At 43.2% G+C, this 20133-nt stretch overlaps 1 protein-coding gene across 2 annotated transcripts in view; it reads right to left on the minus strand.

The window, feature by feature from the left end:
• The window catches only part of PRKG1 (protein kinase cGMP-dependent 1), a 952768-nt gene that overhangs the window by 856099 nt on the left and 76536 nt on the right, over positions 1 to 20133 (minus strand). Inside the window, exon 1 of one of the 2 annotated variants that reach the window (XM_075072658.1) lies at positions 7994 to 8614. The exons of the other annotated variant lie outside the window; for it this stretch is intronic. Within the exon in view, the coding sequence (XP_074928759.1) occupies positions 7994 to 8304 (311 nt within the window). The 5' untranslated portion in view covers positions 8305 to 8614. Of the gene's footprint in view, positions 1 to 7993; positions 8615 to 20133 lie in introns of those variants that run through there. 2 annotated transcript variants of the gene reach the window in all.

Genomic DNA, 20133 nt, shown 5'->3' on the forward strand with positions numbered 1-20133 from the left:
CCCTCAGCGGCAGGACCTCTGGGCCCTGTAAATCCCTGCCCCAGCCCCGCAAAGCTTGGAGTTCCCCCTGGCAGCCAGAGCCCCGGGTCCTTTAATTTGCCCCTGCGCCCCGGGGTCCTCCCAGCCACCTCTGCAGGTGGGAGCCCCTGGTTGATTTAAAGGCTCTGGGTCTCCCAGCCACAGCTGGTTCCCCAGGGCCTTTAAATCTTGAGAGGCCACGCCTCTTCTGGATGAGGCCATGCCCCCCTAAGGACTCCAGCAGTACCGGTAAGTCCTGTAAGTTACTTTCACCCCTGGCAAAAAGACTTGTTTTCCTGCCAAACCCATGTAAGACCAATATAAAAACATTTTCTTTGCATGTAAATATGTATGTGAAACTTGTAATTCAGTCAATGATTTCAATAAACTAAGTCTAAAAATAACAAGAGTATCAGTTGTGCTTCCTCATATAGTGCCTTATCTAGGCACATGGACAACTGGCAGAGTGTGTCTAATCCATGTTATATTCTATGAAACAAACTCCAGAGGGGCAAAACTCACTGTTCTCATTTTTCTTCTTTGGCATGACAGTATATCTCTCTCTCTCATAGCTCTGAGGCTCAAGTTAGAAATGCTATCAAAGCCATAAATTTACAGATTTGGCTGGACAGTTAGGATGATGAACAGTATATCTCAAGAAGACTTCACATGATCTCAAAAGGTATTATCCTTAGGCAAAAGGCTTCATGCCACTGTGGCATGACTGTCCAAGAAAATATCAAGTATTTTTCTTGAGCAAGGCATATCACCTGTAAAACTGTGGACAATTAAAACAGAAATCACCCTCTCTCACTATCATAGTTACATTGTAAAATAATATGTTAATTTGGAATAAAAGCATTATTTAAGATAATTGTATAGAACTTTATTAAATGCACCCTAATGCATTATGTTATGCAATTATCACTAATGTGATTCATGGGATGAGAAAGTAAGTTGGAATTATTAGAAACACTAGATATATTTAAACTTTGCAGGTTCTCTATATTTTACAATACCTTGAATAAATTCAGAATTTGTTTTACTTCAAGTCATATCACTTCCACAAGCTTTACAGTCAATTTATTGACCACACAGTTTAATATGAGAAGGCCTAAATCTGGTAATATTACCACTGAAATTCCTGTGCATTTTCCAGTGCTTTGACAATCATTCAGATTCCTTCACTTTAAATTGCTGGAGAATAAAATGTTAACATATTACAAACTAAGCTTACCTATCCCAATTCACGTGATTTTATCCATGACATGTAGGTACAACAAATGTGTGATGTGAACATTTATTCCTGATAAAAGTTTATTCCCTCTGTAATTAACACTTCTGGTCCTCCAGACATCTTTATTACATCTACTGTGTTTTCTGTGCTATATGTCTGCTGAATATATTTTCATATGTTAAAACAGAGGAAAATAATACTTTGCTATTGACATTGATTAGACAAAGCTTATTTTCATCAGAGGTATTTGCAATTATATTAAACATTCATCTCCCATATAAAGCCTTTCCTTTTGCCATTCTTAGCCCTAGGAAATAATTAAATTACACATTTAAATGGGCCCTATCAGAAACAATTAGAAGCATCTAACCATTTATCAAAGAGTTTACAGTAAGAGAGAAGAGATAAGCTACCAGTACCCTCCATCAGCCTCCAGATGGGAGGACAGCTGGTGAGGTGGTGGCAACTGGGCCAGAGCTTCAATGGAAATTCAGAGACATGCAGTCTGGGAGGTGAGAGGAGGGAGTAAAAGATGTATATACCTGGATTCTGCCAGTTTTTGGCCTCACTTTCCCAAATTCTATGGGATAAGAGAACAAGAGTCACTCCTACTCTCCCAGAAAAATATAGACCATGGTGCGCTGGGGCACAAGAGTGCAGCCAAAACTCCTATCCAGAACCTGGATATGAGCAATTTCTTTTTACCCTAACCCCCAAACTATGAAGCTAAAAGTGTAGCTGCTCTTACTTCATTGTGGAATTGGGAGCCACAGTCAGCTTTTAGCCGGTGTGCGGGGGTCCAAAACATGTTTTTCAGGCAGTAGGGATGGTTACACAGGTTTTCTAAACAAACTGGAATTTGGAGCAAAAGTTTGTGTGGCTCCAGCTTGGATTAGGTTCTGGACCCATTTTGGGAGGAGCGGGGGGGAAGAGGTGAGGAGGAGGCTGTACTGAGCCGGGCTGTGGCAAGGTCCAGATTTTTTTTTTCTGTACAGTGAGACTGGAGCAGCAAGACTTGTTCCCTGTATTTTTATTGTACAGTATGGGGGGGGGGTAGAGAAAGAGGGAGGAGAAAGAAAATTGACACTACAATATCGGACTAGACCCAGTTAGTTCTGTCTCTTCCCAGGTGTCGCCACCTCCCCTAGTCACTGCTGCTGTTCCTTGCAGTAGCGCCTCGTAGAGCAATGAAATAGACAACCATGAGTCCGGATGTTTGTAATTAACCAGACAAAGGGGGACAGGGCTTGAGGGGGTGTGTGTGTGTGTGTGTGTCTCTCTCTCTCTCTGTCGCTGCTTCTCTCACTACTCGTGCAGTCTGTTTCAATTCGAGATTCAGTGTTGAGCTCCGGCTATTTGCCTTAAAAGGAAAAATAGCTATGGAAAAACTTCAGCTGGCTGGGAAGACGGCTGGGGGAGGGGGGGAGAGGAGAAGGCTGCTACAGTCTGCGAGGGCTGGACGTCTTTCTAGGAAGCAACCTCGTTGTCACCATCGCAAATAGCCAGGAGCTGCTTCGTAGGGGAAACGCTGCCCCCCTAGCAAAGAGGGGAATTAGCCGCGGCAGGATACTTATGACTTGCAAATCCAGCACAAGCGGGGTCAGGTCTGAAGGGAACTTTGAATGTGTGCAAGTGCAACCTTCTCCACAAAACAGGCCAGGTCTCCTGTACTTCCCCACCCACGGCCATAGCTTTAGGTAACCCAGGTGTCCAAGCTGATGGGGCTGGGGGGGGGGAGTGGAAATACTGCTCTAGTTCTGCTCCCCAGCTAGACTCAGCAGGAGAGTCTGGGATCTGCCACCCCTCCCCACACTTCCACAAATGCTAGTTCTGTCTCAGAGAGCTGCTGTTATATTGCAGGGAGACAAAGGAGCCTTCCTGGGACTGTCTCACCTGCTACCCCCTTACACGTTAGCTGTGGGAGGTGTTCAATCCACAGAGCAAATTCCATGCACTGTCCCTAAGACTGAATAGTTGAAATATCTTGCAAGCAGCCGAGCCCCCAGCATACCGGATACTAACAGGAGAGAGCAGGGGGAGGCAGGGAGGGAAGCAGCAGCAGCTAAACAATTCAGCCTGGAATTTCAAACGTCAACGCCAGGATTGCATTATTGGCTCTCCCTCCAAACCTCTGGTGCCGCTTCAGCTCCGGGCTTGTTGCCTAGTAAGCTGTAAAGCGGCGTTCAGGTGCCAACGAGCGAACACAGCCACTTCCTTGGCATGGGCAGGCACCTAGAGGAGAGATGGCGAAAAGACCAGCAGTCTAGCGTTTGACACTGGTTGCTAGGATACTGTGGAGATCCTCCATTGCTAAGCAGACAAGGAAAAAAAATGTGCCTTGGCCTTAGCAGCCAACAACAACAATAGAAACAGAGTCTGCTTCCCTCTGCCCATCAGGAAACCAAATCCTAATCTCCAGCGACACAAGGAACACAAGCCTGGAAATGGGGCCCACCAGCCAGAGAAAACTGCCATTTGTATTCGAGTGGCAGCAGTTAGTGCTCTGGTATTAAAGGATCTGTTAGTGTTCCCATTATAACCCCCTTTTTCTGGGGTACAAAATTTGGCTGCCCCTCAAACTATCCCTCTACCTCCTTTCTTTCAAAAGAGCCCATTGAGGTCTTCATTGTTCTAGTGTCTATGGAAAAAATGAAAAGATTTGGACGATTTTCTCCTAAATGGATATTAATGAGTAAGTAAATTAAACACATAACTACACTTCTACCTAGAACTGCAGGGAAAGCAGTAACTGCTGCAAACCTTGAGCCAAACGTGTGAATTAAAGAGGGCATGCTGCCCTTCACCTCATGTTAATGATTCCTGCCTTTTATTAAAGCAGTGTGATCTCTATTCATTGTAAGCGGGCTACGAACCTGCTACAAGGGTTATACTGCACTGAAACAATTAATAGGATGAGATGTGCAATTGAATTAGTATTCTGGAATGATTATTTTAAAATACAATTCGTTTTCCACCTGAAGAGATGTAACAATCTTCTCAGTCAAATGTTAGTCACTCAAAACTACACATTAGAGTTACATTCTTAAACTATTGAAACAATGCGACCAAAACGGCTACAGTAAGAAATCACTCCCTTATCTAAAGAGGCCAGAGGGAATTAGAAGTGCACTCTTGCAAATCTGTTCCCTGAATAAAAGCATGCCAGCAAAGCATCTTATTTTGACGTGATTTCGTTACACACACACTCAATATTTGGAGAACACAGTGAATTAAATTTCTTATTTCTGACTCTCACAACTGGATCTGAATTGCCTGTAATCTTGCACAGAAAGTGGTTCTTATGCAAGATATTAATTCTGTAAACTCTGAATAGCGCCTTCTACATCACCATGCTTTTTTCTTTAGAAAAATCATAGTCACAATTACTAAATTTGACCTGATTGTACACAGGGCCTGCAGACTTGGAATTAACATTTTATAAGTGACATGACTGGTGTGTGTGTAATTAGATTTAGACAAAAGGTATACTACGCAGATATTTTAAAATATCTTCAAATAAGATGTGCTTACATTCACTTGCTTAGAAGGTGGTCATTTAAACCCATGTATATAAAACAATTGGGATATTCACAATCAATAACCCAAATGTTTAAGCTTCTTGTATTATCTATCAGAGATTTATTGCATTGTGTCACTTTCCAAGAAGAACCACTTCAGTGAATGTATAGCTCACTTTCAAACTTCCAGATCTGTTAGCCAGTTGGTCCTGTCCCTCAGTCTGGGTGAAGTGAAAAACAGACCTATATTATTTCTTGCTTACTCTGCTTCACTGACACAAATACAGAGAGTCTCTAAAGGCTTTTTGCATGGGAAAGCCCATGCAAACTGGAATGAATGCAATGACCACGTGTCAAACTGCTGGAGTGCCCTGCTTCATACTTCCCACATGGGAAAGAGAGAGTAATACAAGAATGGTCTTAACAACCCATGAGCCATGCTGTGAGAAATCCCCCCGCTCCGCTTCCTTTCACTAGCCGCTCATACCATAAGGAAAATGTCAGCTGTAAACAGACAGATTTGATTTAATGAGGTCCCTCTCGCTCTCCAGCCTTTGACTAGCTTTAGTGAATGCAGGCGGGGGGGGAGACTTCCCAAAAGCAGGGATTCTGAGTTTTAACTCAGAATGAGACAAATTTGATGGTTACAAACGAGACAAATACATTTCGACACGTCAAATAATTAAACAAAACATTAGGCAAGCAGTGAACTCAATCTACCAGCAAGAGGCTAGACTATTGTAACGTGTACAAGGGAATCAATGCTAGCTTTAGTATTGGGTATATATTTTACTTAGCAGATTTGGGAGATATTTCCTCTAGCAGATTTGCTTCACCCACACAAATTCCTACTCACCTTATGGTCTAGGATAATATTCTAAGTTAGTATACTGAACTGCAAACCTTTTTATATCAAAAATGAAAAACATTTATTTCCAAAAAGACGCTTAAAAATAATCGTGCGGCTAACACATGAAACTGCGTGTGGTGTTTTGATATAAGCCAGAAATTGAAAAAGCTTGTATACTTTTTGTGATTATGGGACCAAAACATACCAACGTTTCATTGGGGAGTGAAAAAGATATTAAGCACTGCATGGAGGATGTAGTCTCTCTTCCATACGTGCTCAGTTTTCTCACTTAAACCAATTTGCATAGTCTGTGACGGCAAGTGTGAAACAAGGATAGATGATCTCCCAATTTTATTTAAAGCTTGAAAGAGATTTATTGCAACTTTCCCTTCATCTACTGTGTTGACAACCAAAGCAGCACAGTGGCGAAAGTCACTGGAGTAGCTCTCCCCCCAACCCCTGAAAAAGTTCTCAAGCGCAGGGAGGAGTAATGTCAAGAAAGGCAGGGCATTACTCAGAACCTGAGTCTGATGGAAACCCGCGCGGTGTTTTTAACCTTAGGATCTTCCCGGTTTTTCCTGTAGTTGGACGGAATGGCAGATAAGGAACTCCCCACACCTGTACTCATCCACCAACTTCTCCTCACCTTTCACTCTACATTACACTGTCAGCAAAGCTTTGATCAGCTTTATTTTTCGTTGACAAAAGGTCTCTTGTTGGTGTTGATCGTTGTTCACCCCAAACTAGTTCTCTCTCATTTTTATCTTTTAATGGATTTAATTACTTGATATTTACTGCTCCAGAACCCTCCATAAAATCCAATAAAATGCCACAGAACTATAAACTATCCAGGGAACTGTCAGTGTATCACCTTCTCCTTATCCAAATATGCCTAAGTAGACAAGGCCACATACCTCATTAGATACACAGATATGTCCGCCATTAAATTAATATACAAGACTAGAACGAAGTGGGGTGAGAACTCGTGTCGCCAAATAATCCTTCTGTTAGCTGAGCCGCAAAAACTGCCCTTGGAGCGCAAAATCAGCAGACACTCCATTCTAAACCACAGCCGCAATTACCTACAGTCCCTGCCCCATCGAACTACGAACACCTCCTCTCGCTCCAAACTGCAGGGGAGATGCTTCATGACGAGCACCAGCCAAAACACTTCTTACACACCTGAACCAAGGACGACCGCCAAGTTTTCAGCAGTCAGGTTACAGCTAGGGCAGTCTAGCTACAAAAAGACGTAGACAAAGACTATAGAGGATGGAAATAAAACAAAAAAGCAAGGAAACACTCTTCCCCTCAGCCGTTCACTCCTGTTGCGCATAGACAGTGTGGGGGTTTCTCGGTAGCCCGACAACATGTGCTCCGATACTTAGCCATAATTGGCTCAGTGTATACATGCAATGCAACTTTTAACCTCGGAATTTCCTTGGTTGTGTCAGTTGTATCACAACTGCAGTGATTATTGAATTGCAGTTTAGCCGGTGTGGTGTGCCGGATTTACATTTTCAATCTCCTCTAGTAGTTCGGTAGGCTTGGCTGCTCAGCTACAGCCAGGAGCCGATTTTTATATCCAAGTTATGCCTCCTGAAGAATGATATTTAAAACCTAAAAATGTGCAAACTTAGCTACCTGACAACAGCGCCAGCAGCCACAGCTCAGATACAGCCTGGACCCCTGGAAACGTGCAAAGCAGGTGTGCAGAGCGCTATGAAACCAGGAACACTATGGATCTGCTCCAGGTAAGACCTTTAAAAACCCCACACCTGTCAGGTGCAATACCGAATAAAAAAAGAAATCAAGAGACTGGATTTGCCTCTCTGGATGCTAGCTATCGGCACCTCAGGAATCAGCAACACCTTCCTTAGGAGGGGAAAAAATAATCAGGATAGTAAATTCTATTTTGCTTCATAGAGTTCAAGCGTCAACCATTCAGCAATGCGGACAAATTCAGGGCAGAAACCACGAGCACAAAAACAGACATAAAAACGTACCACATTGGCAAAAACAGTCTGATGAAGCAGCCGTTAACGGCGTTAATTTTTGGATGGCCAATTTTACCCCATTAATAGGGAGAATGCGCGTTCCCCCTTCACGGTCTAGGAACTCTGCTCCCAGTGGGCTCGGAAATACCTGGACAGCTGACAAAGACACCACGGAACAGGGATACGTGCAGTTACCGTGGCTGAAGAAATGTGGGCAGCCCAAGAGAAGCGTTAGGAGGAATATTTCGGAGAATGAGAACAGAAATGGAAAGCAGAAGGTGCAGGACTCGTCTAAACAAGTGGATGGACAGACAATACAGAGACCATTCAACTACCAAAGACAGGATGTACACAACGCTTAAACCCTGCTTACTGTGGGCTCTTGGGGTAGAAGGGAAGGGTGACATGGCTGAGATCCTGGATGTCAAATGCGGTGGGCTCGGCTGAAATTGCCTGCCTCTTGGTCCTGTGTTCCCCCTGCAGGGTGCTGGAGGTTTGCTGCTGCGCCTGCTGGGTGGCGGGCCGGATCACCGAGCGGTACTTGTCCAGCTCGTTTTGTAGTTTCTGGATCAGTTCGTCCTTCTGATCCAACTCCAGCTCTAGCTCGTCTATGAGAGCATCCCGCTGCCTCAGCTCCTCGATCTTCTCCTGCAGCGCGTATTGTAAATCCCGCAATGTGCCCATAGTCCTCCTCGGGCCCGGAGCGCCTTCCTCCGCAGCCTGTCTCTCCCCCGCTCCCAGCAACTTTCCCCGAAGTAGCCGCAGCTTCCCACTTCAGCCAACTTTGCCGATCGCTCCCGATCGACCTGCCGCCGGCAGATTCCGCTCGCCCTTTAAACACGCCTCCAGCCTGCGCCGTGTGGCTGGGCGATTTGGCAGCGAGCCGCGCTGAGCTACGGAAGGAGGATTAGAGACATAATCTTAAACGGAACCCCTCCGGCACCGCTCCACCGGAGGCTGGGTTGTTAAGGGTGATTTCGATCTGCCTGCGTCAGGCTAGACTGGAGAGAGACAGAGCCGGAGTGGAGGGGGGAGAGAAAGGGGCGTCTGCAGGATGCCGCTGCACATGCACTGCCTCTATGACTGTGTCACTCGTAGGGCTACTTAGAGGCTAACGAGTTTTCCGAGCCTTTGCCCCGAGTCTGTTTTGGAAGTGGGGACATACGGTGGGGATTTGGCATTCCAGACGCTTACTTTTAAATACCACGTTCTCGGGGCATGTCCAGCATCCGGCAGGATTGCACTTCCTTATACTCTTGCAGTTACACCCGTTACACTCCCCCAAATGAATAAAATCAATCATAATGATACCAAATCTACTCCAACTGCACAAAAATCTTCAGCAGTTTAATCTGTTTCCACCCAGTGCAGTTACAGTGTAGGATCTCTTTGCTTCCCCCTTTCCCAGGCATTCAGATTTTACAGTCAGTTTGTTCATTAATTCACTGTCATTACAACTATTAGAAACAAGCAATTTCGGTTAATGTTTCACAATCCAGTAAGTCAGTTTTAAATTTAGAAGAAACCTAAACTCTCATTTAGCCTGAAACAGACTGCTAAGCACAAGCTCCGTTCACAGTGGTGCTGAGGGTCCCTATTGGATCTTGCCAGGGTTTGGCCCACATCCCAAATTGTACAGTGTGAATAGATAACAGGTATAAACACTCCTACTGCATCCTCCCTCCCCAAAAGTGTGTTCCCTAGTTCATCCTGGTGCATGGATGCTTCAAAAACAAAAAGACATGGACATCACTTGAATCGTGGTGGATCCTGTGAGTGCTGGGCAGCAATCCCAAGGAATAGACAACAAGCCCCTAGGTACATAAAAGTCAGTGAATTCTGATGCATTCCAGTAGAATAAGAGCATAAAAATGGTTCCAGTAGTTGGATCCAGACAGTTTTTATCCCTCATCTCCCATATTCCACAGTATCAGAGAATAAGCTTTATTCTACTGCACTAAGAAAAGGCCAGACCCAATCAAATTCCAGCAGAACAGTGCAAAGAACCTGGCATTTTGATCCTGCCAATTTTTGACTGAAATCACCTAATTTCCACTGTCCAGTAGTCACAAAAATCATTTGGCCATAAATCCTCATACTGTAAGTGCAAAAAACTTGGCTATACCCTGCGGCATCTAGGTGACTAGTTGGATTTTTCACATGTTCATGTGCCAGGATGTAGCCAATGATAGTTTTATAATGGAATAGGAGCAGACACACTTGGCTTCCACACATGCAATAGAACATTTTCCAGATGGAGCAAAACCCAGGCACAGAATGTGTGTTTTAGCTTTGTCTAGCAAATGATGTGCTGGAACATAGAGGTTCTTGTCTTGTAGGAGCAATGATATAGGTTTGGACAGTACAACTAGGGGCTGGTGCCAAAAATGGAAGGGCCCCCTACATGGACAGTACCTGTGGTCTATCACAATTATACCATTTAGGGGTTTAGGGACAGAAGCTGCCAAGATACAGGTGCAGATCTGGGTTTTTGCAGCCCCTTATGTACCAGGATGCATTATGGGTCAGTTTTTTGTCAGTGCAGTAGAAGTGGCTACATCTGTTCTCATTTTAGGCATTAGAATTTGGAGGCAAGGCCCCAAAATTGGCAGAATGTATCAAGTGTAAGGTGCCACAAATGGGTGGTTGCAGCACTTACATGGTAAGATGTGTCAGGGCCCAAACTTTCTTTGTGTAGTAGGAGTGGCTAGACTTGATCCTTGTTTTCAAAGTATAATTTGGGGCACGTGATTGAAAATATGCAAGATACTATGAACTGCAGACAGATCCTCTTTTTATCTTTTTCTGTTGTTGATTATGGTCATTTGCCTGACTCCACTGGCCTAGCTTTCCACCTGCTGATGGTCTCTAGAATATTAAGAATGAAGAGCTGAAAAATATACTTCAGAAATCCCTTATGCAAACTATTGTTTTAAGGGGCTGGCCACTTACCATAAATATTTTGTGAGCCTCTCTGTGCTGCTTGTATATATTTGGTCCCTTATATATTTTTCAAGGAACAACTTTGGGTTACACAAAATGTTCAAATACCATTTCAAATAAATATGAAGCAGTTTAAATCTTTTGGCTGCATTTGTGTTAAACCCAAGAGCGATGCAATTTCATTTGTCTTTTCAAAATATGGACATTTTCTAAAGTACTTTAACTTCAGAACTCATTTTGCTGCATATTTTCCCCCACTTAAATAAAACATGCACAATTTACTAAGATTCACAACACCCAATACTATCACAATATTTAAATTTTAAAGCTAAGCAGATACACTCTAGCTGTTTACAAACTAGAAACCAATGTTAAAATGGATGTAGTATGTGTTTATTTTTCATTTTCTTCTCTATCAGATTGGATATGGACAAGTAGATAATGAGATTAAGACTGTTGACTCAAGCCAAGACTTCAAAACAATTGTTACACAAAATGGAAAATAGTTCCATATAATTTTTGAGTAACAAATAACAAAGCTACATAGTTTTTATTTAAATTTCATTAACAGTGCATTACCTACAATCTAGATATCTGTATGTTATTTGTAAGAGAAAAGACATTCATGAAATTACACTAGATCAATAATGCTGGCAGAGGTGTAGAAGGTCAGGACTGATTTGTTTTATGAAGCATCATACACACAATGCTCTGAAATAGGTGGACAGCAATGATTCCAAAAGCTTACACATCTTCTGCTTACTCTGTCGCTTAAGCCATTGCTATTGGCTTCTCATTTTTATGAGCAATAAAATTGGTTATTCTAAATTATTTCTAAAATAAAACACATGATTATGCATAAAGGACAGGCTCTTGTGGTAGCCTGGGAAACCATGAGATTCAAAGACAGTCTGAGTAATACATTGCAGCAAACAAACAAATAAACATAAGAATATTCTTAGCCCAAAGAATCCCAATGCACTTTACCAATTATCAGCCAAATCCTCCCAAGTGATCAACTCTGAAGACTGTTGACACTAGCTTAATAGCATTTGTTTTCTAATGTCCTAAAGACACCCAAGGGCAATTGTGAAATCAGCATGGAGCTCCTTTTTTAAAAATCTTCTGAGCAGCTCATGGGTTAGTGTTCTCTGTTTGTGTTCTCCATGAGAGTTCTGTCCTTGGGGGACCTGGAGGCTGTCCCTTTCAAAAATTATCTTTAAAAAATTCTACAAATGAAGATGCTTGTCATGAAGCAGCCTCACCTAGAGCACCCTCCATGGCAGGGTGCACCATGACAGCCACACTAACCTCAGTTTCCCTGCATCACAGTCCCCACAAATAGTCTAAAAAGTGTTTTTCTGAGTACAAAGAGCCCTTGCGGAGTTAACTGATCAGAAGAGAACGCCCTGTACATATGACATCCCAGCACCATGATCTAGGCAACACATCCAATACAACCCCAAAGTCCCTGATCATACCCTGGCTCTCCGATGCAGCCCCAGCAGCACTCACCATGCCCTAGCTCTTCATTGTAGTCTTCTCACATCCTTGTACCTGGGCAGCCACTCCAGCCCTTCCAATTGGAGTACAAGCCTGCTCTTCCCAGCAGTAACCCCCCCAACCTCTTAGCTGGCAGCACCCCTCATTCACTCTGGCTTTCTGGCAGTTCCTCCAGCCTGGGAGATGTACCTATTGGGTTCCTGAGAACTGGGCAGGCTTCTGCCTGCCTACTGCTAACAGATCCTCCTGGGAAATGTAAGCAGGCAAGTTCCTTCACTGTTCCCCACCTTCAGCTCTCAAAGGCTCTTGACTCCAGCTTAAAGCCAACAGGCATCATCCTTTGTTTTCAGACTTCAGGCCTTGTCAGCCTTTGCTCTCTCTGGCCCAGGAAGGACAGCAGGCTGCCCCTTCACTGCTTTCTTAGCCCCCAGCCCTTTTCAACCTTCTACCCCTGGCTTTAGCCCTTGAAAGTCAACAAGCTGGCCCCTCCACTGACTGCCAGATAATCCCTTTTTTTCCCTAAAGAGCTTTTCTGCTCTCTGCAGTTTTCCACACAGACTTCTTTGATTTTCTTGATTTTTCTTGACTGACTCACCAGAATTCTCACTCACTGGGTCACTCCCTAATTTTGTATCACCTCCAGGTGCTGCCCCACCTTCTTAATTGGCCAGAGAGCACTTGTTCCAGTACAGGGGTGCCAGACCTGCTTCATTTACAGCAGTCAGCCACTTTATCACAGTGCTTTCATCCCAATTCTCTGTGCATTTCATACATATTGAGTAATTTAATGCTTCTATCTTCCAGCTGAGGAATCCTTGTGAGGCACCTACCTTAGAGCTCCATAGTGTACAGCAAACCACAGTGGAAGAATGAGGCACACAAACAAAAGGGCCTGCCGTTAATGAGTTCATGTGCAGCTAAGTACCCCAAGGCAAAATTCTGATTTTAGAGTGGCCACTTAGTTTTCCTTAAGTATGTGCTCTAGATGCTGCCTACATTAAATGCTGCCATACTCTCATTGATAAGGCAATGATCAAATGAATGAAAACAAAAAGGCAATTTATACATGAGAAGGGTAAACCTTTGTAAAGCATTCTTGTAGACCCCCCAAGATCACAGAGCTGTAATTCGACATCCAAAAGGGCCCGCACCGTGACATATACCCATCATCTATCAAGATCTCCAATCTTTGGCCTAAAAGAATGAGCCCACCTCAGAGGACACACACCTCTGTTCCTGAAAGTAGGGATTATATACTGTCCGTTTAAAGTTGGACAGTCCTTATTTTCCTAAACCTGCACCAGGATTCAGAATAGTCCCTCTATTCCTAGCTCCTCTGTTTCAAATGCCATTGCTACTAATACTTTCTGCAAGGGTCATCTGTCAACAGATGCAGCACACACTTCCACTTAAATGCTGTCCTCCAAACTGAAGACAGATATTTCAAAGGCCTTCAATCAAATTGAAAATTTGCACCTCTCAATGATCAGATTTGACATCATCAGGCTGGAACAAGCCAGAGTAGCTGAGAGGAACACCCAGAATCCAGAGTTGCATGGTTGTATGCATGCCTAAATATCCTCCTCCAGCTGGGCATATTTTTTCTGGTTTAATCCACTGCAGTCCTGTTACTGGCTTCTCTCCAAACTATCTGTAGGAGGAGATCAGACTACAGTTTTAAGTAGGAAACAGGGTTTATGAGATCTGAACTGCTGGGAATTTATAGGACATTTTCCCACAAGCAGTAGAAATACAGATACACAATGCCAAGGTTCTGTAAATAAATATCACATGTATCTCTAAACTACCAATAAAACAAAGCCTCTTATGAAATGGAACACATTACTATTTAACAGTGTACAGCAACACTACATTACAGTTTAAGTCAAGAAGTGAAGAGCAAACCCTATTAAAACTGAAGGTGGAAATTGTAATAAACTGGAATTTGATTCACACTGGAATTCTAGCAAAAAAGTGCTATGATCTTTGGTGACATGTGGTCCTTAGTTTTACATTGCATTAGGAAAGGTGTATTCTGTCCCATCTGAGAGATGATACCTTCAGCTGCACAGTTCTCCCTTATATCATTATTTTGGGGTACTGACTCAGAGCAAAGAGTGCCACCTACTGAAACACCAACACCATTTCCCTGCATAGGAGTTTTTCCTGAAGTTTCCAAGTAGGGACTAACCAAACCTGACTTGGCTTGGTTTAGGTGATCTGAGAAGTTCACAGTCCAAGATGTTATGTCTGCAAATTATCATCACATCCTTAAATTAATAAAGTCTACAAATGTTAGATTCTGGATGTCCTGCACTAACAAACAAGTAGGAGAAAGAAAACATGTAACCTGACCCTCAGTCTCTCGCTCTGTGCACCTACACAGAGGGAATCCAGAATGTCTGTTTCTTCTCTCCTCCAGCACAATTGGGGTGTGGGGTGGAGGGGTCAGCAAGGTCATGGGCATTCCACACCCCAGAGGAGGCATGGTCAGGTAGGTTTAGCTCTGGCTCTGTTCCCTGTGCGCATTTTCTTGTAAATGGAGGAAAGTACTGTGGGGGGAAGGGAGAAGCACACATTATAGCTTATAAAATGGTGTAGCATTGTCATTTCTGAGCATATTTCCCAGTGCTCTCAGAAGCATTCTGTCTGCTTGCGTCCTTCACAGAATGCCTCCAGCAATTCCCATTCAGCCTCTACATCTCCTCCGCCTGCTACTGCACATCACAGCCTCTCAAAAAGTATAAGAGAGCCCTACAGTATGAATCAGATTAATGAACGAGGAAGCAATTCAACGCTAGGAGTTGGGGCTTCTGTAGTTACTGGTTCATAGAAATCTACTTTACCAAGACTAAGTTACAACAACTGTCACTCTTTTTAATGATGGCAGGCAATGTAATTTTCCTTTTTCCTCTCCTAAATAAACATCACTAGTTCATGATGTTTATGATTCAACACTGAGGAAGTTTCTGGACTTTCTTCCTTTTCCTGGTAAGGACTATTAGATGAATATATGGCCAATACAAAAACATAACTAAAGTCCACTCCTCCTCCCCCAGGGGGCAACAAGAGAGAGAGAAAGAACACAGTTGTCCAGAAGAGCTAGAATCTTTTGCACTGAACAGTGCACCTTAAACACCAATGATTCTTATGTGTAGGAAGTCAGTGTCTCATGACTGAATGTTATTATCTTATGGGTATCAGGGGAATCAAGGTCCTTTTTTAGTATGTGGATTCTTTCAGTTATCAAAAAAGGAATAATTAGAGTCAAAACTTGTAAAGAACATGCAACTGTTCCAGTTTGCCAGTCCAGGAACATCACCCTGGTGCAAGGATCATTTTGAACAGATAAAACCAGACAATACATGAGGAAAAAAAACCTCAAGCTTTACTAAATTAAAAAAGATAACCTGAACTAAAAAGCTTGCTGCAAAGAAAAAAGGAAAACAACAGTGCACTATATTATAATTAGTAATATACTTAGCTTCTGATATCACGTTACAGACATAACAGCAAAAATGAATGCCCATATCATGTACGTGAAAAGGATAAGATTTTACTACTACATAATAGCACAGAATTATTTACATAATACAATGAATTCTGCTTCTCTCATCTCACTCTATTCTGCAAAATAAAAAAAAATATATCAGATTTAGATTTCTTGTATTCTTTTAAGGACCTTTGACCTATAGAAGTTAGACACATGAATGACAGAAAGCATCCAAGAGGAAATTACTGCATTGGTGACATTTTTTAAAAAGATTAAATCACCCCTTCAGTTCACCCCTTCTGGAAGTGAGCCTGCACCTGCAAATCCTGGGGGATGGGCAGAACAGGAAACCAGGAACACTAAAAATACTGATGCAAAACTGGCAAATTTCCTGAAATGCATTAAATTTTAAAGTTGAAATATTTTAAACATGATACTAAAATATGTAAAATATTTTGTGAAGTGGCTGATGAAGCATTTTTATACACATTCAAGGATCCTATTATCCAGTCCTCCCCATAGAGCACCATAATTGTCCCCTCTGGGGTTTTTCTCTTACTAAGCCACAGATCTTCTACAATCCTCTTTGCTTCTGCAGTCACACAGGCTATTTGCTTGTCCCAATGGCACCTTCCACTTGAGATATACTCATGTAATACCACCAAAGCACTTTTCTATCAGGGTCCCTTAATCCTCCCCCCTTTCACCAGGGGCATAGTTGCTCTCTCTCCACCCACAGAACTAACAAGGAAAACATTCAGGGTGCTCCATGCATGTTCAACGTCCCATGATGAGTAAGTAGGTTCGTCCCTGACTGGCAGGCTGTCAGTGAAGGTAACTAAAGTACCAATCTGCCTAAAACACTCTACCAGCTAATCCCTCTGTTAAGGGCTAGACATATCATCTAGGGACAGAAAAGGAGACACTCTTTCATTGGAAGATTTTTCTATATACACACTAACACTAAGGTAAAACAAGCCTGGGAGTGGGGGGGAAGAGTCCCCTTTAATTGGGAGAGTCTATCAGAGACTAATGGGTCTGCCACAACCTCAGCTGAGTGGAATTAGAAGCTTCCATTCTGTCCCCTACAGCTGGCAGCTGAGTAGGATGCCTCATCCAGATGTTTGCTGCTGTTGTTTAATGTCCTAAACAGACAACACCTCATCTTTCGCTATTTTTTTGGGGCTGTGAAACATTTGGAAGAGAATTCCCATTCTCTGCACAGCCTCCTTATGGAGGCACAGGAAAAACTGAAATAGAGGGATTGTCAGCCCTTTAAGGGCCAGGGGATTCTACAGCCATCCAGCCCTGTTCCATAACCAGACCCAGCACAGAAGGGATCATGTGATCCCCGTAAATGGTTGGCAGAGGGACACTGCTGTATGAGACAGAGATGGACTCCTGAGATAGACACTGAAGCAGGGGGATTGAAGGGAAGGATGTGTCCTCCTTTCAGCACTAAGAGAGGCAAGGGGAAACGATTCCAGAAGATGAAGCCAATCATGAACAGAAGAACAGCTTTGTTTTGATGTTTTGCTTAAGTTTGATGTTTGAAAAATAAAGCTGTGCCCTGAAGGAAAGGCCTGAAAAGACTCTGAGTGTGGGTCCCTTCCTGGGGCCTGGAGGTAGGCCAGCCGCCTATACTTCCTGGTAAAACAGGAGCACAATTGAGTGAGTTCCTTGATACTGAGCAAATGTATTCCTGCACCCCTCAGCTGAAGTTTTATTTACTTCCCCCCCATGGGCAGCGGGTATTATAGGTTGAGGGAGGCTGAGCCTCTCCAAACAGCCAGGTGTGGCTTTGCCTATACTCTGCTCCCAGTTCCCCGCCTGCTTCCCACTCTGAGGGTGGCTCCTCCCCTGTACCATGGCCCCAGCTGGGGCCGATGCTGGAGCCGCACCACCCAGCCTCCTGGGCTGGGGTCACGCTGCTCGGCCTCCCGGCGCTCTGGGGCTGGTGACGCTAACCTGGGGCAAAGGCCACAGTGGGGGGACTCTGGGCTCCAGTGGGAGGAGTGTGGAAGGGCCTCAGACAGAAGGAGGCTAGCCTTCCTGAGCCAGCAGTTCACCCGATGTCCATGCTTCCCCCCTTCCTCAAGCACAAAGTTGAATATGTGAATAAGTCAGTGCAGTGTAGAGCAGAGGTACATGGTGGTGTAAGATGGATCAGGTCACAGGCATATACAAAATGAGTGGAGAATCAGACATCTTAAATAATCCTTTGGGGGGCATGTTAAACATCCTGAACACTGTCAAAACAAGTTCTTACTGCTGTTTTTCACTTACTGCAGTCAGACATTAACTACATCTCTGCACAGATAAGCTCTTCTCAGTAGTCCCAGGGCACAAACTGCTTACAGTAAAAGCACCACTTAAATAAGGAAAACTCTGAAAGAGCAGCTTTCTTTTCCTTCCAGCTAAAGCTAATGACCTATGAACCTAGGGAAAGATGAAGTGAAACGTAAGCCAAGTAAGTGTCACACACTGATCCTCATGCACTCTCCTTTACAAGGGGTGAGAAGGGTTTATGGGAGGTTGCAAAATGTGGAGGGCACTTGAAGATACAGGATTTGTGATAAGGGTAGGGAAGCCAGACCTGTTCCTTGAAAATTGATTGTCCTGCCTCATCCAGGCCTCAATCAGACTCTCACATTCTATTTACTTTAATTCAGCCATCAGTGTGCAGGATGGATGGTGCTCAGAGAATTTTGTATCTTGAGTATTCAGTGTATGATCCTCTTCCTCATTCACTGTAATCATGCAGCCCCCTTCTCCAAAGGAACTAGGTAGGGGTTCCCCATAACTCAGGCCTTGCAATACTGCCATTCTGTACACAATAGTTCACAGAGTTCTTGAGAAATAATATTTATGATCATGTAACTAAGACATGATCATAGTGGCCTACAGAGCTCTGTGTCATTTAATGTGCATGTTAATAGACCATAAGAATGAGGAATGGCTCTTTAGTAGAGCACAGATTCCCTTAGAGCACTGCCTCATTCCACACTCACCTTTACAGTGAATGGAATGAGGTCTCCGACTGCTGGTCAGTGTTCAAAAGGTAGCACCCTGGGTAGACCTCTGCCCAGATACTCCTTAGACCACAGAGTAACCCTGGTCATGCTAGCTTATCCATTCCTTGCACTTAGTGAAGACAAACACTGCCATTCTAGCAGCTCCTATCCAACCCAGGACAAAGGTACCTTCTCCCCCTCCTTTGCATTTCCATACTGGAGCAACTCAATTCTTAGTCCTTTATATTTTTTTCATCAAGATGAAAACTGGAAGATTAGTAATTCTACAGTTTGCATTTTAAATGAGAAATGTGAAAGATAAAAATCAGCACACAGTAGATGGGGCAAGTGTAAGTGAAAGCTTCATGCAGATCACAAATTTTTCTTTGCAGAGATGAAAGAAGCCTTACAGACAGGTAATGGCTTTGGCACAGGAGATAATTAAGTTAAACGATGAAGCTTACACAGCCAGTCATCTTTTCACATGCTAAAATAGCATATTTTCAAAATATTTTTATTAGGTTGCTCAGTGAAAAGGTTCTGGCAGTTTACACGTCTGAGATTGTTGTACATGGACCATATGAGAGGGCACAGACTCGGAATTAGGACATATATGTTCTATTCTCTTCTCTGTCACTGTCTTATATCTGTGCCTCTGTTTCCCCTCCCACCCTTTGTCTGGCTTGTCTATTTAGATTGTAAGTTCTTCAGGACAAGGATTGTTTCTTAGGCTTTGTCTACACTACAGACCTTACAGTGGCACAGCTGTACCGCTGAAGACGTTCTGCCATAAGGTCTCCTGTGTAGCCACTTTGTGCTGGCAAGAAAGTGCTCTCCTGCCAGCATAATTAAACCACCCCTAACAAGTGGTGATAGCTATGGTGGCGGGAGAGCATCTCCCACCAACATAGTGCTGTTCACACTAGTGCTTTTATCAATGAAACTTTTGTCAAATTAGAGGGTGTTTTTCACACCCCTGACCAACCGAAGTTTTACCGACAAAAGTGCTAGTGTAGAAAAAGCCTTACTTTGTATATAGCCTAACAGATGTGGGTCCTCTAGCCACTACTGTAATACAACTAAATAAGTTTTGATACATCTCTGAATGGTGATTTGTTGCACCACTCTTCCATGTTATATTGACAAAAATCAGTATATAGAATGTACTATGGTTTGAGTGAAAATATCAATGTTGTTTATTTTACAAGTTAATCTAAAATATACTATAGTGGCATACTACTTTTAAACATTATTTGGTATCTCAACTAAACTCTCAAATATCTATGCTCAATTCCACTCAAATCTCACTGTTCCAGTGGTGCCATCCTTCATTTACCCAAGCCTCCATCAACCTTCCCAACATGCTTTTTTATTGTAGTTCTCAGACAGAAAAACAGTTGATAGCAACAGAATGTTGTCAGAAAGGCACATCAGAAAAGGGTAAGAGGCTCATTGTTTTTATCCAAGTCATTTTTCTCCATAACTTTTTTTTAATTTTACTGCTTTTTTTTTTTTTTAAAAAAAAAGCAGCTTGTTGGTGGTATTTACAACTTCTAGTAC

The sequence above is a fragment of the Chelonoidis abingdonii genome, chromosome 15 (genome assembly GCF_003597395.2).
Source record: "Chelonoidis abingdonii isolate Lonesome George chromosome 15, CheloAbing_2.0, whole genome shotgun sequence".
NCBI lineage: Eukaryota > Metazoa > Chordata > Testudines > Testudinidae > Chelonoidis > Chelonoidis abingdonii.